The sequence below is a fragment of the Megalobrama amblycephala genome, linkage group LG2 (assembly GCF_018812025.1).
Source record: "Megalobrama amblycephala isolate DHTTF-2021 linkage group LG2, ASM1881202v1, whole genome shotgun sequence".
In the NCBI taxonomy this organism is placed as follows: Eukaryota; Metazoa; Chordata; class Actinopteri; order Cypriniformes; family Xenocyprididae; genus Megalobrama; species Megalobrama amblycephala.
Genome location: NC_063045.1, coordinates 30,179,102 through 30,203,502, shown reverse-complemented (window position 1 = coordinate 30,203,502; position 24,401 = coordinate 30,179,102). Strand labels below are relative to the sequence as shown.

At 35.9% G+C, this 24,401-nt stretch overlaps 1 protein-coding gene across 1 annotated transcript; it reads left to right on the top strand.

Annotated features, from left to right (window-relative positions):
• Positions 1 to 5,812: 5,812 nt before the first annotated feature.
• alpi.1 (alkaline phosphatase, intestinal, tandem duplicate 1) lies at positions 5,813 to 22,444 on the top strand. The gene is made up of 11 exons (XM_048169930.1): positions 5,813 to 6,363; positions 6,708 to 6,827; positions 8,855 to 8,970; positions 11,337 to 11,511; positions 12,352 to 12,524; positions 16,907 to 17,041; positions 17,118 to 17,193; positions 17,291 to 17,425; positions 17,510 to 17,701; positions 19,812 to 19,928; positions 21,904 to 22,444. The coding sequence occupies exons 1-11, from the start codon at positions 6,276 to 6,278 to the stop codon at positions 22,173 to 22,175; spliced, it is 1,599 nt and encodes a 532-aa protein (XP_048025887.1). The 5' UTR covers positions 5,813 to 6,275; the 3' UTR covers positions 22,176 to 22,444.
• The last annotated feature ends 1,957 nt before the right edge of the window (positions 22,445 to 24,401 follow it).

Sequence of the window (24,401 nt, the reverse complement as noted above, 5' to 3'; positions counted from 1 at the left end):
CAGGATCAGTGGCTGGAGGCGGAGCCAGGCGATCCATACATCCAGGCAATGCTGGTAAACAGCTGGCCCAAGGTGGATCCACACCACAGAGGGGTGGTAGAATATTTCTCATTTTCATTTAAATTTGAATGAGGCTTTTTTTCTTTATTATGTGTTCAAGATAGTTGTAACACCTTTAAATTTTGAGAGAAAAATAATTAATTCATAAATTATAAACATGGTCATTATGGAAGAGATGTATTTATAAAAGTCATTGTATGTGTGAAGTAGATTTTTTTTTTCTTCAAAAATGTTGTTTTAGAACCAAAGCAAAAGATCCACACTCAAAAAAAAAAAGATTTAAGATTTATGCAATTTAATTAATATTAAAATTCCATCAAATTGAATTGAATAATCTTTACGCAATTTAATTGAATAATTGAATAACAATCCTTAATCAATTATTCAATTAAATTGTGTAAGGAATTCAATTTAATGGAATCTTAAAAGAGGCTTAACAATTTTTTAAGTGCAGTAGCAGTGCAGTAACATGTCCTACTTTGCAAAATCATGGTCACCCTAAAAGTTAAAGCTCATTGGAAACAAGCAATCATTGTGTTTTATTCCACTGAAGTGGCATTATGTTTATATCCAGAATTGTGCCAAGAATGTGATTCAACTGTCTGCAGTAGCAAATTCATGTATATTTAGTGAATGCTCTGCCTCCTCTACCCATAACTCGTAGTTCCTTGGCCTTATTTTGGCCCATGTCTGGGTAACACCTGTAGGGCAGAGTGCTCCCTACGAAGGATGTTTGTGGATGCAGTCAAGTCTGAGGTTTGCTTTCCTGACTCCAGCACAGCTGGTTATGGAAATAAACACGTGCCTGACTCCCAGCCCTTAGTACTCAGGCACTTGACTCACGGTGCGGTCACTGTTAGACTGTGCAGAAACAAAACACTCAAGTCCTGCTGGGTGGTAGTTTAGGCAGCTGCTAGGGGACAGAGTTAAAGTGCCTTCTCATTGGTAGTCGCAAACTTCAAATGTACCAGAATGTTAAGGCCCTGATATATTCGTGGCAAAATTCTTTTTTGTTCTTCTCTCAGTGGTTAAAATAATTTGAAAATACCATTGCAGCGATATACCGTTAGTGAACATCCCAACACGTCCAAGCTGCAGAAAGCACCATTTAGATGAATATTTAATGTGCTGCACACTTTCCTCTTACAAACAAAATAAACAACAAAACTGGCAGAGGTGAGAAAACAGCAGTTAAGAAAGCATCTGATCAAAGCAATGTGGATGTTTGCACCAGCTCTGCAATTTGGCACTCAACAGTCAAGTCATGTCATGTTAATTATGTAGCACTGTATACAATAGATTGTTTTAAAGCAGCAACTTTACAGTATTAAACATGAAAAAAACAGTGTCACTGTCCCTTTCAGTTAGAATTACAACTTCAGTTTCTACTACAAATCAGCTTTCCAGTGTGTTCATGTTTTCACTTACATCTGACCTCGATGGACTGAACAGAAGAAATAAATAGAAGATTTCCAAGCCAAAGAAGGCGAGGCATCAGAGCCACACCTATATATTACATTATCACCATAGACCAATGGTAGTTTGAAGAGTTTACCAGTCGGAGCAGAAATTTCCAAAAAGTTGTGCACAGACGTAGTGGTGCAGTAATACTGATGTATGTTTCTAGAGTAATTTACAATGGCTTTGAATGTTGCTCAACCAAAGTACATTTCTAAGATCTTAGTGTTTTAAACAAAATTATTGAAAGATTTTTATTTATTTATTTATTTTATTGTGGACACTCATGTTATTGATCCCCGCATTTCTAGAATGACTTTTTCTGGAGCAACCTTAGAGTAAGTGCTTTCCAAAATGTCACTACTGGATCTAGATTCAAAGCTGGAAATATTGTGTAAGCAAACCAGATCATAAACCATTAAACAAACTCCAAGAGTAAAAGAATGAATCTTTCTCAAATCTTTATAAGCGATATAGACAAGACTGCGCCAATCTGCTTACTATTTAAAACTAAACACAGATGTTGCACCAATCTGAAAGAGAAGAGAGATGCTTTACATCTAAGTTTGGACATTTATGATTTTAAATGCAGTGAGGGCTGTTTTTTCTTCACATAAAACAGAATGCTTAAGGGGCTAGCAAAACTATTTTACGTCAGTCATTTATTGCTCTGGCGCTCTTTTGAGGTTAGAAAGTTCGCCAGCTATTGTTTGGTGTTTTGTAAAGGATGGGTCACAACAGGCTGTTTGAGTGTAACTGCTGTTTTTGCTAACGCTTTACTTGTTTATTTCTGCAGTTTCATTGTCTATAAGGTTGATTATTTTCTTTGTGTTTATGTGTGGAAAGTATGACATTATGCATGAACATTACATATTTACAGAATCAACTAGTCAATGGGTTGTGCCTTTAAAAAGCTGTTGAATTAGTCTTGTTTAGGATCACATCCACCAGACACCAATCAGACATGTTTCTTAAGTAATATATAGTCACTATGTGCAACTCTTCAGTAGCATAACTGACAGATATTCAACTCCTTAGTTGTCACAATCTTATAGTAAAAGTAATAAAGTAAGAGTCATATCTAGGAACTGGAAACTCAATGGTATTGCATGAATGGTTCTGCTCATTCTCTCCCATGAAGTGCTCTACCAGATGTAAAGAATTTCTTGTTTACTGGAAACCTACTTCCATTGCTATTCTTTGATTTCAGTTCACATAAATGTCATGTATGGCTCTAGTACATTTTGATTATACATATGGATTTGTACTCTTGTCTCGTATTGTTATTTTTGAGATGACAACTAAATGGATCAGACATCTTTTTGGGTCAAGTGTGTAACTGAAGAACTATTAAAGACATTTTATGTTCAATCAGAGCCAGTCAGTTACTCAAGGTGTTCCACAGGGGTCAGTGTTTGGTCCGCTTTTATTTATCATATTTTACCTCTTAGTATTTTATTTTTTGACCACTTTTCAAGTGGCCGAGGCTACGGAAGTATTTTTCTAATTTTGCTCCATTGACATTTCAAAAAAATCCTTGAACAAATGCTGCTGTTCTGAAATGAATTAACTTGAATTACAAATTAATTATGTTTGGTTTAAAGCATTTGTATTAAAAAAAAATGTGCACATAAGTTATTTTATAAGGGAATGAACTACTACTACTGACTTAATTTAATTGAAAAAAGATTAAACTATTGTCTTCATTGTCTTTCACAACTCTTCATGGGTGTCCACAAAAAAATCTTTTTCAGAAATCTATTTTAACTCATGTGTGTAGTTCTTACAAATGTGGTTCATATGGTTTAACATTTATTTATAGCAATTTCGAGAAAAGTTTAAATTAAAGGACACTAAAATGTCATGTGGTGTAACCACCAAGTAAAAAAGAAACAATAATATATTTTCATACACCTTGAGTACATAATTAAATACATCATTAGTGTATTCTTAATCTAAATCATAATTTAAAAATAGTTAAAATAATAATTATCATTAGGTTCTGGTATTGTACCACATGACATTTTACATTGACTGTTTTTTTTTTTCTTTGGTTTTTTTTTCATAAAAAGGTCAAATTGTCTCTTACATTAAGAGATTTATTGACATTCACATCAGAGTCAGACACAGTTTAGTATCATTGAGATACTACTAGAGTTTTTATTAATATTTTAAACTAGATTTTATTATTATAATTTCATTTGAAGTTTTGTTAAACTTTTAGTAATTTTGTTGTGTTTTTTATATATATGTCAGTATCATTTTTATTAATTTTTCTAGTGAACTAGCAAGTTAACTAAATGAAAATAAGAAATTTTGCCTTGGTACCTATCTGGAATTAACACATATATATATATATATATATATATATATATATATATATATATATATATATATTTATACTTCCGAAATGTAACTGTTGCAATCGCTAACACTACATTTACCACAGTTTTTGTATCCAAAACAGTTGTAGTCTCTGTTTAGTTAAGGTTTTTGGATAACAACACTTCCAGTGTAAAGGCTATGGGAAAATCTTAGAAGGATAGTGGAAAATAGTTCCAAATAGAGCTTGAGCTGGTTTTAGTTTTACCGCAACTCATTATTAGCTTAATCTCAAGTTCAGCCTTTAAAAGCAGTGCCTACCATAACAATGGCCTGACGTGTCTCAGCTAGCCGAGTATTAAGTTTCTCTGCTCATATTTTGGTACGTGCAGTGCGGTCACATCATGTGAGGCCTCAGTGAAAGAATGGTTAATATTTCTGCTTTTATTAGCTGCTTGATTTACCACAAATGAGTGTGGAGTCCGCAGTGCTGTTGGACATCTTGTCCATCCGATACAGATGAGATGCTCTTTAAGCCTCATTAACAGTGTGCAGCAAGAGCATTTCTGGATTTAAAGTCAACGTTCCTGGACTCTTTCATACTGTTGTCTTCAGTTTTTTCCTCTCCTCTCGGTTTCTCTCTGTCTCTCTCTATTTTTACAACATTAATTCTCCACTACCTCATTGAAGAAAAATGCTGCTTACGTTTATTTCCCACAAAACAATCCAAGGGTGCAGAGTTAGTCAGCAAACCATCAATTACTAAAGTAAAATCATTGTAACACATGGACTTAAATTGGTTTATTGTTTACATAAAACAACAGCGACAGCAGTAAAATAAAAGACACCATTGTTCAATAATTAGCTACATTTATTCATAAGAATAATTATGGGTAGAGGGTATGACCAGACTCCAATGTTAACTGAATTTTTTGGAATTGTATGGCTGCAATCTAAAATTACCTTCACATTAAATAAATCAAATATAGTAACATGATGATAATAATAGCATAACTTTGACTCTTTTTGAATGAGCCCTATTTGAAGTCGTAAAATAGCCATAATACACCCTTGTTATTGCACATCATTTGAATTCTATATAAAGAACAATATGGGACGTTGCTCGGAAACCATAAACAACTAAATACTGGTTGTATGTATGCACATCCCTTAATAACAAGTTCTTCCCCGTCTTGACTTGTTTGGGACAGAATGAGCTCTGTATTTTCCCTTCATGTTTCATATGTAAATAATGTAAAATACTGCTGCAGTCAATAATAACAGGTGTGACCATCTGTTTTATACCCTTTTGGAAAAGAAGTACACTTTAGCATGCTTTTAAAAAGTGTACTTATAGGGAAATAATATACTTTAAAAGAATATACTTAAGTGCAAACTGAATATAATGTTTTCAGACACTTAAATGCATGTTATTTACAAATAAATGAAAATGTATTATAGTTTAAATTTATATTAAATGCAATTAGCTGAACTTTAGAATGATTTGATCCATTTAAGTAGGACTTCACTATATGTAAAATCTACGTAAAATATTCACCATAGTTGAACTATGGTTAAAGTGTACTACCAAATGCTCAACAAAATCTACTCTAATGTAATTAAACTGTATTTACATATGTTTATTACACATTTAAAATGAAGCTCCAATTAAGTGCATTTAAAATATATCAAATTTAAATGTAAATCACTACATTAAAATTATAATCAAGTACCTTACATGTGATTTAGTATGTTAGTCAACGCATCAAAATAAGTATACTTCTTTAAAGCACAACAAAAGATTAGCAAAACTACAGTAATTTTATATTACAAAGTGCACTATTTATTTAAAAGTGTACTTATGTGTGTTAAGAAACAATCATGGAAGTGTACTCTCTTTAAGTTCACTAAGGTTAACACAGTTTTGACAATCAAGGGTCAATGTTACATTAGTAGCCTACATCGTAGTATGAAACCTTACAAGAATTGGCGTGCTTGACATTTCACACACTCTAGATTCATTTTCCAAGTCATAATAATAACAAAAAAGCAATATGGCTTGAGTGCCAACATGAATGCTGCTTTTTCTCCTGCCGATTAACCATTGAATGAAAAACACACATTAATGCAATTTGCAACATCAAAGGGGCCATTCGGTTTCCAAGAGCAAATCTCAGGAGAGCTGGGGAAAGAAAGGAAGAAAAGAAACAAGGAAGAACAGTTTTCTAAAAACAAAAAAAAATTGGGGAAAAAAAAAGTCAAGGGGCTTCCTGGCCCTGTGTGGTCCCCCATCATCAACACGAGCCTATGAGCTGTCTGGGGCCCAGGCTTGCAACACACCCTGAGTTTAAAAAGCAGGGGCTGGAGGTTTTGTGGAGACACTCCTTTCCAGCGTCGAGGTGTAGTGAAGTCGCTCCTTTTCTCTGTGGCTCGGGATGTGTTTGGTTTATTGCCGGGCCCCCGGCGTGCTGCTCCTTTTGGCCCACCTCCTCCTGAGCACCAGCTGCAGTGTAGAGCCCGTGGGTAAGGACACAGCGCTCTTATTGTCCGTATTTCTAAAATTAGCGCTTGGTGGGTAGACAGGTAATGTCCTCTGTTGGACTCGTGGGTGTTTTGCATGTAGGTGTGTAGGTTGAATCTGGATCGTCAAGAGCCAGTGTTTGGAGGTTCTTTGAGAAGTTGAGTGTTGATTTATACCACTTTGTTGAAAAGTCTCACTGTGGCTGCTTTCCCGTTAGCAAGAGGTGTTCAGGTCTTGTCAGGGCAGGTTTGTGGTGGAGCCTCTTCAGAAGAGTTACAGCCTCAGACCAACGCTATTTCCAAGAAGGAGAAGTTGTTTAAAGTGTTGTGTTTGTTCTGGTATGTAGATGAATGGGAGAAAGAACCTGCGTATTGGAACGATCAGGCCAGGAGGACATTGCAGGCTGCCCTTACACTGCCACTACGAGTGCACCGCGCAAAAAACATCATCCTCTTCCTTGGTGATGGTGAGTTATTAATCCAACTTAACTCAACACATTTAATTAAATGTAATTCATTCACTTAAAGGGTTAGTTCACCCAAAAATTTAATTTCTGTTATTAATTACTCACCCTCATGTCGTTCCAAACCCCTAAGATCTTCGCTCATCTTCAGAACACAAATTAAGATATTTTTGAGGAAATCTGAGGGTATCTGAACCACACATAGGCAGCAAAGTCATTGTCAACGTCAGATTGTTAAATAAAGTTATTTTTTGTTTTGTTTTTGCACACAAAAAGTATTTTCGTCGCTTCATAATAATTAGGTTGAACCACTGTAGTCACGTGGACTATTTTAACAATGTTTTTACTACCTTTCTGGACATCAAATGCAATGACGTTGCTGCCTATGTGTGGATCAGATACCCTCTGATTTCATTGTATTATGGGTGTGACCTTGAGGGTGAGTAATTAATGACAGAAATTACATTTTTACATTTTTGGGTGAACTAACCCATTAAGGGAGCTTTTTGACCCACTTAAGCAGAACTTAAGTACAAATTTATATGTAATTTCATAATTACTTTGAAATATAATACTGACAAGCATTTAGGGCAAAATGAAATATACTGTCTTTTCTATTCAAACTTGTATTTCATGCATTTAAATATATTTGTAATTTCACATTTGTAATGAGGAAGTTACGATTAAGTACATTTTAAATATATAAGCTTTATATGTGATACTGAATAACACAATACAGTTCATGTACTTTACATGTGCTTTAGTATGCTTTCACATCAAAATAAGTGTACTTCTTTAAAACACAACAAAAGATTATTTAAACAATGATTTAAAATGTAGACACTTAAGTGTGTTAAGAAACATTCATGAAAGTATTTTATTTATTATTTTTTTTTAAATATACTTCTAAGCACTGTTGGGGAAAGTTACTTTTAAATGTAATGTGTTACAATATTGAGTTACTACCTAAAAAAAGTAACTTTAAAGTAAAACCAAAAGTGAAATGACTAAGCCTCCGGCTAAAGGAAATGCAAATTCACGCTTGTATAGTAGAGGGTGCAGCTCAAACAAATGTGATGTTTTTGAAGTAATTTGTCTTATTAGTATGGTTAAATTGGATCATCGAAAGTCAGCAGCAAAGACATTGGTTAATAAAGTGAGATTAAATACATTAAGTATATTAGTGTTAACATATTTAATCATTGCAGGTTTGGGTAATATTATGAGTTTGAATTTCACTGTTTTTATACATTTATATACTGAATCTGAATTCAGTATATTCTGAATTGGAATATTGAAACTGTTTTGGTGATGAGTGAATGCATGCTCACATTTAGTCTAGACAATAACTATCACGTTCACACAGCGCACAATGCCTCTGCAATTAATCACGATTTCTCTCCACATGAGGACATGAAAGCTGTCAGTCAGTACATGGGAAAACAAAGTAACATTACAAAAAAACATTACAAAAATAACTCAATATTATGTTGTAAATTTAAAAATTATGTATTACTTTACTTGAAAAAAGTAATCTGATTACATAACTCGCATTACTTGTAATGAATTACCCCCAACACTGCTTCTAAGATTGGAAGTACACTACAAGTGCACATTCAATACAATTAAGCACACTTCTTTTCGCAAGGGTTTATAACTAAATTTTGTTGCTTTTATCAGTATAACAATTTTTACACTGCTCTCTGGAATACTTGATTCTAAATTCCTCTGTATCACTCCAATATCTCATTCTTCTCAAGTACAGTAATAAAACAAAATATTTTAAGTATATTTATGGTTTATTTCATAAGCAGCTGTGTAATAAGTAGGATAATGCACAGTCAGATGTTCCTAATCCATCTGTTGGGGTTTATTTTACAATAATGATTGGTTATCTGTATATTACCCCTTACGCACATACCTGTTACTTCTTACCCCATATTTTACTCTAGAGTTTATGAACGGTTTTGGGCTCAGGGTCAAGCTGTGATATTATTTATGACAGTAACTTTTATCTGTTCATCTTTCAGGGATGGGTGTGTCAACGGTTTCAGCCGCCCGTATACTGCGAGGTCAGATGGAAGGGCAGTCGGGGGAGGAGACTGTTTTGGCCATGGATACATTTCCATATCTCGCCCTGTCAAAGGTCTGAAGCTTCCCATTTCCCACCTGGTTTTATCTCTATGCTAATCAGCTGAAGATATAATTAATAACAGTCTCGTTATGCAAGGATAAAGGCATGTTTTGGTTATGCAGTGTATGAAAAAGTTTGCTGCATGCTTGTCCTGAGATTGCATTTCTCATGTTCCTTATTGAGATTCTGGGTGTAAACTCTTGAAAAGCAGAGCAGTGTCTTTAAAGACAACACAAAAACCTATTTACATTCTTACTACACATCAGTGCACATTATTCCAAATAAAAATGTCTTATTTATCAAAATGTAACTTTAATTACACTGAAATCACTAAGATCCTGTAAATGAAGTGTGCTTAATTGTACTGAATGTGCCCTTGTAGTGTACTTCAAATCTTAAAAGTACATAAAAAAAAAAAAAAAAAACAGTACTTCTGGATAATATACATATTACATTATAATTGACATATAATTGGCTAACTGTTTTTCTGATGGCAATAATTACTGATAGGTGTAGGTTTAGGGAAGTTATCGAAAAAAAACTTTGCTTTAATAGCAAACAAAGTAAAAAAAAATTCCTGAGGAGTTTAGATACTACTGCAACCTGTGCCGCTGAAAAACACACATGAGGGAGAGAGCGAATATTGATACTATAGATGTGGAGTATATATATTTATAAAACGGTTAGTTCCTGTCCTTGATTCTGATTGGTCAATAGCTGTGTTTTATTCACGATAAAACTGTGTCCTATGTTCACAATAAAAAATCTGTTTAAATGTCTGATGTATTATCCTGTCCTTTTAACAGTTAAGGAGTTTTCCTGTGACTGACAGTGCTAGGCAAAGCATTTGTCAGTTGCGTCTTGTTCCGTGTTCACAACAGTTCAGTTCAGTCTTTTCAAAGTAAAAATCTTCGTTACTGACTGACACACTTATAAAGACAGTCTTTTCTGCCATCTAATGGCGTAATAATGTAACTTCTGTTGTTGTTCACGGTCAGGGACTATTTTTTTCTGGCGGAAGGAAAGCTTTTAGTGAAAGTTTACTTCATGAAAGTTGCATTGATATATATTAAGATGCATTGATATACATTTTTGCCTTTAATATTTGTAATATTTGTATTTATATTTGTATTGTAACGTACAAGAGGCTGTGCTGTATCATGAATCAGTCACAGCTGAAGGGGTTGCTAACAATGCCCTTCAGCCGTGACTTATTCACGATACAGCACAGCCTCTCGTACTTTTTTGCTTACATATATATATATAAATATATATATTTGTATGGCATAGTTATAATGACTACTGTATAGTAGGGGTGTGACGAGATCTCATGTCACGAGATCTCGCGAGACTAAACTGTGACGAGATTTCTCGTCGAGGCGAAAAGTAGTCTCGTGATGTTGCCATGACAGAGTGTTAGGATGATTAGGAAAGAATATGCCACCGCTACGTTTACATTACGCCTCCACTGTCGTTTTGCTTTGTATTTAAATAAAAAACATTAAATTCAGTTGGATAACGGTCGCCGCCGTTCCATATTCACAGAGTACGCGCGATCGCTGAAAGTGAAAGTAAACGCGAGCGCGCATTCAAACGCGATTTCAATACCTCGCATTTTGAAAGCGGCTCCATGATGAATGCAAGTATCTCTCAATATGAAAGCTATTTTAGGCTGGGCAGTGTAGTTGTAACCATCTCTCAGCTCTGTATCAAAGAAAAATTTGGTCTTATTTGCAATTTGAATATTGAGAGAGTGCCATTATGGTTGCACTTAATGTAAAGTGTTACCATGAAAACGAATAACAGTTTTCTCTTAATCTTATTAAGCACAAACAACAAGGTTTAATTTGTTAACATTAGTTAATGCACTGTAAACTATGAACTAACAATGAATGACTATTTTTATTAATTAACATAAAAAAGATTAATAAATACTGTAGCAAATATATTGCTCATTGTTAGTTGATGTTGGTTAATACATTAATGTTAATAAATGAGACCTTATTGTAAAGTTTTAACATTTTTATTTATACTGTTTTTATTAAGTAGAACTGAAATGACATTCATTACAAGATGATTAGTTAAAACATTTCAAATACACCTGCAGAATATTTTTTCTAGTCATGTATTTCACCATTGAGGATTTCTTATAAATAATGTGTAAAAATTTTGTCTCGTCTCGTCTTGTCTCGTGAACTCAATCTCGAGTCTCGTCTCGTCTCGTGAGATACCTGTCTCGTCACACCCCTACTGTATAGGAATATTTATCAAATTATGGACTAAGGAAACTATCTAGTTATTAACAGCAGCCTGTTTTTAACACTATCATTAGTTTAAGTTGATGACTTAAGTTGATAATATAATGTGTTTACAAACAGACTTATAGTGTTGACAAGCAAGTGGCAGACAGTGCCAGCACAGCTACTGCATACCACTGTGGTGTGAAGGCTAATGCCAAGACAGTGGGTTTGAGTGCCAAAGCCGTGGCCTATGAGTGCAACACAACTTTTGGCAATGAGGTTTTCTCAGTGTTACATCGTGCCAAAACACAAGGTATTTTCTATTTAGACTCACTATCACAATGTTTTTCTGTTGTTGTTGTTGTTGTTAAAATTATATAGTGAACATATGTCATGTGGACTGGTTTTGTTTTGTTTTTTGTCATGAGCTTGACAACTCCAGTCCTCATTTCCTTTTATTTATAAATATAAAGAGTTCTTGAAAAGTTCTCCTTTTGTGTTCTCCAGAAGAAAAAATGTCACGCTAAGTAAAATTTATTTGTGTAGCACTTTTTATAATACACAGTGTTTCAAAGCAGCTTTACAGAAAAGCATGATGTTAATGGTTATAATATCTTAATATCTTCATGCCTTATAGTTGCAATTAGCATATTAGAGCTGGGTGATAATATAGTTTACATTTTGTGACAATATAAACAATCAAGCAGTTTTTTTTATTTTGTATATATAGTAGATTTGCTATATAGTACATATCGCCCTACACTAGTTTACTGTACTGTATGTATATGGATAAAGTTGGATATACTATATATACACAGTATATAGTATACTATATAAACAATCATGCAGTCAAGATTTTCTATATAGTATATATAGCTTTATATGAGTGCACTGCATAGTAGGCTATGTATGCAAATAAAGTTGGATGTGTTGGTTCTAATGTTGGCATGTTGCAAAATCTAATAGTCAACATAAGCTAAATAAAACATATTAAGCATGTGCAAAATATGAAATAGTACATTTAAATTAGATAAAAATCTTTCAATCGATTTTTAGAATAAGTATTTCCTTTGGGTTTATTTTGTCACAGTGTGTTATAAGATTGCCTTACTCATGCAGTATGTGATGGTGTGTGGTTTATATGAATATCAAGGAAAGTCTGTCGGCATTGTGACCACCACCAGAGTTCAGCACGCTTCCCCTGCTGCTGCCTACGCCCACTCTGTCAGCCGCAGTTGGTACAGTGATGCAGACGTGCCCTCCGCCGCCCTCCGACAGGGCTGCACAGACATCGCCACGCAGCTGGTGACCAACACTGACATTGATGTAAGCACTACCCCAATGTCTGATGCCATAAGTTCATAAATAATTGTTTTTTTAATTGATTTGTTATAGTGAATTGTTTCATTCAGATGGTTCATGTAAATGAACGGACTCACAAAAATGATTCACCATTTCGAGACCCTACTATATTTAAAATTCTGTATTTTAAATAAAGTTTTTTTCTTGTATTTAGTGAACATTTACCTTTTTACCATTTACCATATTTAACATCTCTACTTTAACTTAATAAGAATTTAATCAGACTGATCAAATTTCCATTTTAGGTGACAAACTAGATGCTACCCTTACGAAAATGAAGTGCACTTAATTGTATTGAATGTGCACTTGTAGTGTTGATTAACATCACTGCATAGGGAACAGTATCAATGCCTACTCGCAATTGCACGTGAGAAATTAATCCATATAAAACCGTCATTTACAGACAAAGCATTATGAAATCATTTACTTACGGTTCGTGATGCAGCTGCTCTTAGATCCAGGACAGTTGGCTGCTTCATCTTCCAGCAAAGGTTTCTTTGTGAACTCTCCATTACACTGTGCCTCGCTGACAAAACAAAATGCTCCGAACAAACATATAATCCTCAGACACGATCCTAGATGCCATTTAAAATAAACAATCCCTTTGTTTCCGACATTGGTTTCTTTCCAAAGTCTGTACAGAGATGTAAATGAGCTGCTTAAACTGGATGCGTCAAAGCGAACGTTCTTTAACATTTCCATTTGTCCTGTTGACAACAGACTCAGGCCCCATTTACACTAGTGCATTTTCATTTTAAAACGCCTAAGTTTTGCTATGGTTACGCCTGTCATTTACACTACACCAGCTTTTTCGAACCTCAAAAACGGAGACTATCAAAAATGCTACTGACCTTGTTTTATTTTGTTATAACACCGGAGTTGCATTTCAGTACAAGCGGACCAAAATGAAGACTTTTAAAAAGGATGGCATGGCTGCCCATGTTCGCTCTGCGTATCCTTGACAACTGTGTGAACAATAACATGGAGACTAACTGCAATTTTTGCTGGCTTTGTTGTAATTTTTAGCAGCTATTGTGCAGTTAAACATTTTTTTTAATACTGCAGCTGCCTACATGCGCAAGAGGCAACTGTTTACACTTGTACGCGCATGCCCAGTGTGCATGAACGGTCATGTGACATGCATTTTCGGCCATGTAGTGTAGACGGAGATAGTTTTTGAAACACTGAGGAAACACCAGTGTATACGAGGATCGTTTTCATTTTAAAACGCTGTTTTAAAACAAATAGGCCCTAGTGTAAATCTGGCCTCAAGCGCATGGAGTACATCAAAAACTGAATGGGCATCTGTATACTGTATAGGCATCGTCTGTGTATATAATGGCTTCTATTTGCTTTTGATGCGATGCTCACATCCAGTTTGGCAAATGTTAGCCATTAAGCAACTGAATGCCAGTGGGCGTGGCTCATCCTTCAAGTGTAGAATCATTAATAACTATTCGTTGATGTCTTGCTCTGGAGGCAGGCATATGCAAAAGTATTTTTTAACTTTTATACGTCAAAAAAGCAAGACAAATTTGATTTCTCATGGCATGACCCCTTTAAGTTTTAAAAAGTGCACTTTGTAATAATGTCAAATTAAAAGTTTTAAGTTGTGTTTTAATAATCTTTTGCTGTGCTTTAAAGAAGTACATTTATTTTGATCTGTTGACTAACATACTAAAGCACATGGGGCCCTATAATACACCCGGCGCAATGCGACGCAAGGCGCAGCGCAAGTGTGTTTGCTAGTTTGCGTCCGGCGCCGTTCGCGTTTTCCCGTTCAGCGCCACGTCCTTAAATTAGTAAATGCATTTGCGCCAGTTAGTGCGCCCATGGGCGTGCTGGTCTAAAAAAGAGGTGTGTTCAGGCGCATTGCCGGCGCATTGCTATTTTAAGGAGCTGAAAATAGACTGCGCCATAGACCAACTCAAACCTGGTCTAAAGTCTAAAGTCAATGGGCCCTATTTTAACGATCTGAAACGCAAGTGTCAAAGCGCGAAGCGCAAGTAACTTTGTGGGCGGGTCTCGGCGCTGTTGCTATTTTCCCGGCGGGATAAATGGCTCTTGCGCCCGGCGCAAATCTAAAATGGGTTGGTCTGAAGTAGCTTCATTATTCATAGGTGTGGTTTGGGCGTAACGTGAAATAAACCAATCAGAGCGTCATCCAACATTCCCTTTAAAAGCAGGTGCGCAAGTTCCATTATGGATTGCTATTATTATGGCGTATTTACCAGGCGCACGCCAGGAGCGGTTCACAGCCGAGGAGACTGATGTTCTTGTAAGAGCAGTTAAAGACAGAGAAGTTGTGTTGTATGGGGATGGGAGAAACCCACCCAAAATAGCGTCGGTTAAACAGGTTTTTTCACATCTTCGTGGCACACCACAATGATTTCCGTCATCTCATGTGTTAATATTTTTTTAGTGTAACAATTTATGATTTGCAAAAATAACTGTTGCATCTGTGTAGATTACATGAGCAAAGTGTATGCGCGTTGTGCACGCTATACATTATGGTCAAGCATGCGCCCTTAAAATAGCATAATGAACAACGCGCAACGCGCCACTGACTTTAGACTAGGTTTTTTCTGGTCAGTGGCGCAATTGTTTAATGGAACAGCAAAATAGCACCAGGGATTGTTTGCGCCGGAACACGCCTCCTTTTTTGCGCTGAACCGCCCAGGGAGCGCAAGTTCATTCACTAGTTTAGCGACGTGCTTCTGTGGAGGGAAAAGCGCGCTTTGCGCGGGTGCAAAATAGGAATGACACATGCGTCGGTGTACAAAGTCAATTGCGCTGGGTGCAAGATAGGGCCCAATGGCGCAATATTTTTTTGTTAGAGCGCGTTGGTAGAAACTGCGCCTCTGGGCGCGTCCACAGTGCGCGTTGACTTTGCTTATTACACACAAGGATGCCCATCACACAAATATGCCAAATATTAAAAACAAAAGGATTACAGTGTAAAAGAATATTATTGTGTAGGCTACATAAATATAAAAATGTAATGATGAATTAGTCATTGCGTGTATTAGAATTAGGCTATCTATTTTCAATTCAGCCTATTACTACTTATAAAGATGAACGAAATTGGCTAATTAATTGAACAATCGTGCCAATACACACACATATTAACTGACTCATCGCGTGTACGCCATGTAAATAGAAATCCGCCATGGCGCGAGCGCATCTCGCTCTTAAAGGGAATGGGAGATGACACTTTGTTTGGTTTATTGAACGTTACGCCCATTACTCATTAAGAGAATAGGGACAACCCATTTCAAAAATGCGCCCCGGCGCACGGACCGTTTTTCCGTCGTTAAAATAGCAAAAGTGGATTTGGACACGCCCTGAGTGCACCTGCGCCGTGCGCTTTACACTTTGCGTTTAGATGGTTAAAATAGGGCCCATGGTGCTTTAACATACTAAACATACTAAAGCACAATTGCTTGATTATAATTTAACTGTAGTGTGTTATTTGATATTACATTTCAATATCACTGTCACCCTATTTGAGATATTTATAGTGCCGAAGCCGAATCCCAAAATTGGAAAAAAGATAACAGATTCTATGGAGCCCCTAAAGGGACAGAAAAAAAAAATATATGAGATGGGAGGAAAAAATATATTTAAATGCTTTTGTGTTCTCCCGCAATTAGTTGGGAAAATATTAGGGAGCTGCTTTCAATATGCGGGGTACTGAAATCACTTTTGAATGCTTTTTACTTTAACTTTCGAATTTGCGATCATGCATACTCTGTGTATAGGGAGCGGCGGTACACGCATTTTACAAGAAAAGATATTTGTCAATGGTGCTCAGGATCTGTTGCGCACCAAATCCTCCAACATCGTCCTGTCAGTCATCTCTCATTACTATCTGCACGTGATAAGTGAAAACTGATGTACTGTAATGTAACCGACAACTGCAGCAAGCCTAACCATGTCCCTTTAGGGGCTCTGCAGAATGTGTTAGGCTACTCATTTTCCATGCATTTATGAATTTGGAATTCGGCTTTGGGCACATCCCTAGATAGTATATATTGATAGTATATATTATATATAAAACAGAATACTCTGTAAGTAACAGATATATAAAAACAGAATACTCTGTAAAGTAACTTAAGTGTAGTTAGCTACTTTCTGTTTTTAGCTTGTAGCATAGCGTTTAACAACTTCAAATTATTATTAGCTTGTAGCTTGGCAAGCTAAAGGTGCAAAGTAGCTTTTTCAACAATGCAGTGACTTAAATACACATTGGCATCATTTAAATACCAAATGCATATGTTAAATAACTAATTGTTTTTTTTTGAGACAAGGGGTTTGTAAAAGTCAAATATGTGTCTCCATTGTAGGTAATTCTTGGCGGTGGCCGTATGTACATGACACCCAAGGGTACGCCTGATCCAGAATACCCCTCTTCATCCTCTCGCAAAGGGGATCGCAAAGACAAAAAGAACCTCATTGACGTTTGGCTAAAGGCTTGTAAGGTATCACCAAGAAATCCATTTATCACAGCGCGAATTGTGATTGTAAACCACTGTTACAATCTGTTTTGTTTATTAGGGAAGGAATGCCCAGTATGTTTGGAACAAAGAGCAACTTAATGCAGTGAATGTTAAAACAACAGACTGCCTGATGGGTAATGCTAGTTTACAAGGATTCTGCATTGTCAGTCTGCCACTGACTTCAAGTATTTGTCTGCCACTATGATATTCTCATTCATATTTCTCATTCAGGTCTGTTTGAACCCAAAGATATGAGATTTGAAGTGTTTAGGAATCGTACCCGTGACCCCTCTATTGTGGACATGACAGAGAAAGCCATTCAGATCCTCAGCAAGAATCCTAAAGGGTTTTTTCTCTTTGTGGAAGATGAGTATTTATCATTTGCTGTGGTGTAACTGTTTTATCAAGATGTTCTGCTAACAATGAAACTTATCTCTGTTTGTGTTGTACGAGGTAGAATAGACCATGGACACCATGATGGAGTTGCCAAGCTTGCTCTGACTGAAACCATCATGTTTGACCGGGCAATTCAGAAAGCGTCTGAGCTGACCAGTGAATCGGACACTCTCACTGTTGTCACTGCAGATCATTCCCATGTCTTCACATTTGGTGGAAACACCCCCCGAGGAAACCCTATTTTTGGTACATCCTTAATTCCTGTCTTTGTATTCAAATAATGACAATGTTAAGAAAGGCATAATAAAATGACCTATTGATTATGTCAAAAGTATTCTATAGATCCTCCTATATTTCACTTTCTTTGGAACCAAAGATAACCTACTAGCTTAGCATAGCATTAACTGGTTAAGCTCTTTTGATTATCTAGATCTAGACCAATATGCTAAAAGTAATTTAAAAACTAAATAGCCACTAAGTTAAAGGTGATACAGAGGATCTTTTCGTCGACTGAGAAACCAAAGACTGTTACTGAGTTTTTGAAATGAGCGCATGTGTAAGAACAGCCCCCCTCCTTCACAGCTCATTTTGAGGGAACGCCTCCCAAAACTCGTGCACGAGTATTGGAACACGAGTGTTTACCACCGGCATTCTCTGTGTCGTGTTAGTGGATTCATTATGTTGGACTCACCGCAGGTAACTCATAATCTGCAGTTGTTACTCCTGTCTCCTGACAAAAACATTGCATGCGGTGCCTGTGGAGTGTGGAAAGTTACTGGAGCGCGCAGCCGCGCACGTCTCTCACAAGGAACATCTTGGCAGTGATTGACAAGACAGAGGGCCAATCGTTTACGCGATGATCGCGTAAACGATTGGCTGATGTTTTTAAGGCCCTACCTCGTGCACAGATGATGTATATTAATATTATTCCTTTCAGTGCACCTAATAAATAGTCTTTTATCAGTTCGTAAAGACAGTTTCAAGTAATATTGCAAAAATGTATAAAACAAAACATCCTCTGTAGCACCTTTAAGAAGTTAAATATCCATTTTAGGTGACGAACTGGATGCTACCCTTGAAAAAAAAAAAGAAGTGAGCATGTGCACTTGTGGTGCACTTCAGTTCTTAAAAATATATTTTGAAAAACTATAAAATAGCACTGAAATAAAAGGCCACTTAAGTGCACTTATAAGTGACTTTGTCGTGCTTTAAAGAAGTACAATTATTTTGATGTGTTGATTAATATACTAAAGCACATCTAAAGGTCATTATTATAATTTTAACTGTAGTATGTTATTCATTATTCAATTTTAATGTTAGTTTCTTTTTAAATGTACAAAATTGCAACTTTATCTTTATAAATATGTAGTTACAAATAACCTTCTGGTGATCCTTGTGTGGTGGCCAAAAATGACATATTTTTTTATATTTCAATGAAATGAATGTACTATGTATTAGTTTGATAATGTTTTTTATTTAATATTTTGTTTTTTTAGGGGATTTTATGGTACTAAATTATATTTATGTAGCAGTTATAATGCTTTTATTCACTTTTTTGAGCATAGACCTGAAAATGAAATTTCTAACTTTAACTGTCATAAATCTTGAATGATTTGGAGCACAAACTTCAGTTAGATCTTTTTTTACAAAAGACACTTGGCAGATTATCACTAAAGTGAAAAAAAGTTAAAAAAAAATAAATAAATAAATAAAATAAAAAGTTATCTTAAAAAAGTTATAGAACTTTTAGTTTATTATGAAAAATGCATAAGAATACTAATTTAAATTTTTATATGAAATAGGCCTATATATTATCCAAAACATGTTGCAAAATTGCGAGAAAATCTAATACATAAGTTGTGTTCCAAATTTGAGCTTGATATCTCAAAAAAAAGAAAAAAAAAAGCTTTCAGTAAGATTTTGTTTGGGAGCAATACCAAACGTTTCCACAAGATGAAATTAATCTCTCATTCATTTCCAATGCGGGGTCATTTTTGACCATGAGGAGGACAAGTGACTATTTTTTTTCAGGACCATTTAACCTTTTCGAATCATGTCCATGATTGTTTTTTTTTGTTGTTTTTTTTTTAACATAGCAAGTGCCAAACCTTTTACCAAGTTTCGTACCAAAAATGGCTGAAGATCAGCAGAGGGTTATGACGCAAGTTTCAGTTGATATTAGAGGTTAGGTTTGAGTTTAGAAAGTTCAGGGTGCTTTTTCACTGCTATGCTACAATAAACTCTCTCTCTCTCTCTCTCTCTCTCTCTATATATATATATATATATATATATATATATATATATATATTATTGCATTGAAAACACAGCCATCGTTTCTGTGTTATTTGTCTTTCAGGTCTGGCACCCAAGAAGGCTGAGGATAGTCTACCATTCACTAGTATCTTGTATGCTAATGGACCAGGATACTTTCATGTGAACGGAACAAGAGGAAACGTTTCAGCGGTGGATTATTGTAAGTGTGCACTTATTTTAGTACCTGTACCTACACTCTTAAAATAAAGGTTGTCATCTTTGTTATTGGTATCTTTGGTTCCATGAAGTTTTAATATCTATGGAAACTTTCAAAAAACACTTTTTATCTCACAATTCTTTTTCTTCATAATTGCATGTTTATATCTATATAACTTGCAATTGTGAGCTTATATCAGAATTTGTATAATATTATGTCAGAATTTTGAGATGCTGTGTTAATACCATGTCGTAATTACCATGATGTTCTACTCTAAGCTGTTCATGTCCTCAGACTTAGAATTATGCATTCCTATGGCAACACTATCAATGGCAAAATGAATCTGCAGCAGTCATTTGGTAGTCAGGTAGTACAAGCGAGAGCTCTCAGGAAATTCCAACATGTTCTCCAACCAATACGCCTAAATAGGTAATTTATCACTTACCTGAAATACAACCCATAGGAGTGTTTGCTAAAGTTGCGCCCCTATCGACAACAGGACACTTTCATTTTAATGCATTGTTCCCTTTTATCCACGTCATATTTCGGGTTTTGCATATCTCAATTGGCAGAGCATTGCAATATATAACAATATGCAATCATGCGATCGTGGGTTTGATCCCAGGGAACGCATGTGCTCATAAAGTATATATGCACTATAAATCACTAAGAGTAGGTTTAAGGGGTGGGGTGGGTGTAGTTGTTAATAAAAAAATGAGAAATTGCTAAATAGAAACAGGACAAATGATGTAAAAGGTCCACACATTGCATTTAAATGAATACACATTTTGATTGGTAACGACAGTCATACGTCATTTTATGACGACAGATGTAACATGACACTGTCATTATTTTTTCGCCAGCTAGAGGGCGCATGATTTTAAAATGTAAATATAGGTCGTTATAAGGTTGGGGGTTTTTTTTGTTTGTTTGTTTTTTGGAGGGTAGTCTGGGAAATTCCCAGTTTACAAGTTGTAATTACAAGTTCTAAGAGGATGTGAACGCTTTTTACAAGTTGGAATCTCATAATTATGGTACTTTCTACATGTCATGAATGCACCTATAAACTCACAATTCTGAGAAAAATAGTCTGAATTTGCAATGAAGTCATCATTACCCTTTTTATTTTTTCATTCTATGACAAGCTTCCATAGAAACTTTCTTTGGAGAACCAAAAATGGTTCTTTTATGGCTGCAAAAACATCCTTTTGGAACTTTTAAGAACTTTTAAGAGTGTGTGTATATATATATTTTTTACATTTATTCCAAAATAATAACTAAAGGCAGTACCAATTTAACCAATTTTTTTTTTTTTTTTTTTTTAACTAATGTTCAGCTTTTCTTTTTAATAGTCAACATATTTTCAGCAGTCATCAAGTTTGTACACACTGGTCACAGACACAAAGATGTACCTTTAATTTCACCAAGCTGATTGCTCACTAAAAACCCCCGCAGTCATCATGTTTTCAGGCCATTTCAAGTTTGATTTTGATGTGACATAAAGCAGTGATATTTAATTGGCTGAGTTGTTTACTTACTTTTTAATTAGTTTTCCCATTAATGGCATCATGATATTCATTCAGGCCGATTCACGAACGCAGAAAGCACACGAAAACAAGAGGCAGAATTTAGGCACGAACCAATCATATCCAATCATAGCGCAATAAAGGCATTGCCTCCTCTCACGTGACTTTCCCCCATTCATTCTCAATTACCCCTCACTAATCCTTTCTCAGATTTTCTTCTTTGAGAAACTGGAAGAAGTCCAGGAGGTCACACTAAATACTGATTTTTGCTTAAAGAAGCCATTTTGTCCTCTATTTTCTATTTGTATTGTAATAAAGACCAAAAAATAAATATGGATGGTCATTAAAACATTGCTAAAACAACACAAGCTGGTGGTGGCCTAAGACTTTTGCACAGTATTGTATACTGTATATATATGCTACTATCATACAGTATTTTATTCTGTTTGTAGTTGATGAAGAGTACATGCAACAAGCTGCCGTTCCTTTAGAATCAGAGACACATGGAGGGGAAGATGTGGCTATCTACGCCAAAGGCCCAATGGCTCACCTCTTTCATGGAGTCAAGGAACAGAATTACGTGGCCCACGTCATGGCTTATGCAGCATGCCTGGAGCCCTACACTAACTGTCCACTGCATCTTCATGACTCCGGTGGATGTAAAAACACTCTTTCAGGGCTTCTTATCTCACTAACCGGCATGTTTTGGCTTATCACAAGATGACAGACTGAGTGATTGAGGCCCCAGGACTCTTTGGGGATTTTTGGAGATTTATAACCCAAATAGTTTATATTGAAGTTTGGTGCTCTCCAGATGTGCAATGCTGTGTATATAAATGTAAAGATTGTTTTGTTTTCTTTCTTTCTTTTTACAGGAGATTTATATCCAGAAATTTTTTGTATATATTGCACAATGGAAAACTCTTTTGCACTGTGATTATAAATTTTAAATGTGAGACCAATAAACTTTGTAAAAGAAAACATTAGTCATATTGTTGGTATTATCAATTAAATAGCAGTTTCATAATTGCTGTCAGATATTGAAAGTGATTATATATATCGATTACTGTACAAGAAGTTACTGTAACTAGTCTCCAAGAATGATCTGCATAACTTTAAGTCATGATGAATATGTCAATCAGTCTTAACTATATTTGATTACAGTTCCATTGGCTAGGTTGCATGCGGAGAACGCATGAGCTGATAAACCTTGTATGCAATGCAAGTTTTTTTAATTCTCTGTGGACCACCAGCAATGCAGATTATTCAACCAAGGACCAAAAAATGACTTTTGAACAGAATAATTCAGTACAGAACATTTAGAAAAGAAAAGCACAGAAGTGCCAGCCAGTTTGGACCAGTACAATATGAACTCAATCATTCAGGTCAGTACAGAACAGTTCAAGACCGAAACAAAACAGCATTATCCTGCTGAAAGAGGAAATCCCACTTCCATCAGGAAACATCATTGCGATGAAGTAGTGTATGTGGTCTGCAACAATCTTTAGGTAGGTGAAACATGTCAAAGTAACATCCACATGAATGCCAGGACCCAACGCTTCCCAGCATTGTCCAGAGCACGGGATTCATCAGACCAGGCAACCTTCTTACATTACTCCATGGTCCAATTCTGATGTTGGCATGCTCATTGTAGGTGCTTTCAGTGGTGGACAGAGGTCATCATGGGCAATCTAGCCAGTCTGCAGCTACTCAGCCTCATATGCAGCAAACTGTGTTGGTCTCTGTGATCTCTGTGACTTTTCTATCATGGGCAGCATTACATTTATCAGCAATTTGAGCTACATTAGCTCTTCCTTGTGATCGGACCAGACAGGCTAGCCTTCGCTCCCAACGTGCATCAAATGAGTCTTGGGCGCCTATGACCATGATGCCGGTTCACCCTTTGTTTTTCTTCACACTACTTTTAGGAGGTACTAACAACTGCATAACATAAACAACTCCACAAGACCAGCATTATGGAGATGCTCTGACCCAGTCATCTAGCCAAGTGGTTCCCAACCTTTTTTCCAGGAGACCCCTATTTTAACATTCAAAATCCTTAACGAAAAATTCCATTAACTTTACTTAACTTCTAAATTTACAACAGCACATAGAAATGTGGTCTGAGTTTCACAAACAAAAAACGCAGACAGGCTGAACGAAAATGTAAATCCATTCTCTGTCAGTAGGTGGTGCTTTTGTAACAGCAGAAATAGGTAACCCCATAAACAAAGCAGAGCTGCGCTTATAAACACTACTCCTTACACAAAGGGACAATGAAAAGAAAATGCCATCAAATCTATTCTCAAGGCAGTCAGTTCCTTTTGGAGATTCATAGAATTCATTCATACTTTAATTCATATAATTTCCCTCAAAACTCTGTAGTAAAACCTCTCACTTTTTTCGCCAATTTTTGCAAACGAAACCCACACTTCCTGCTGTATGTGCGTGAGTGCTTACTTTGCTTAATACTGGACAGTATTTAACCTGAGTTTTTCAAATCGCGGTAATTAAATACGGTTTTAATTATGATTAAAATATTAAAATGTAATACTAACCATAGGAAATGGCATCGTGGTTTATTGTCAAACTGGTAACTGTTTCCTCAACAACCCTCAAACTACAGTGAGCTTGGCGACACCTTGTAAATCTTTAGCGACCCCCAGGTTGGGAAACACTGCTCTAGCCATCGCTATTTGGCCTTTGTCAAAGTCACTCAGATCTTTTTTCTTGCCCATTTGTCAACACATGAAATTTAAGAACTGACTGGTCACTTGCTGCCTAATATATCCCACCCCTTGACAGGTGGCATTGTATTGATAAAATCAATGTTATTTACTGCACCTATTAGTGGTTTTAATTTTGTGGCTGATCAGTGTATAGTTCAGTAAAGATCTGGATATCACAGTAAAGAACAGCATGGTACAGATCAGTTAACTCAGCTCAGCTC

What these genes read in the sequence shown, in the direction of transcription:
- alpi.1 (XM_048169930.1), top strand. Translation starts at nt 6,276, where the DNA reads ATGTGTTTGGTTTATTGCCGGGCCCCCGGCGTGCTGCTCCTTTTGGCC. An exon ending in CATATCTCGCCCTGTCAAAG is followed by an intron (nt 8,971 to 11,336) that starts GTCTGAAGCTTC and finishes GTTTACAAACAG; the next exon opens with ACTTATAGTGTTGACAAGCA. An exon ending in CGTTTCAGCGGTGGATTATT is followed by an intron (nt 19,929 to 21,903) that starts GTAAGTGTGCAC and finishes TTCTGTTTGTAG; the next exon opens with TTGATGAAGAGTACATGCAA.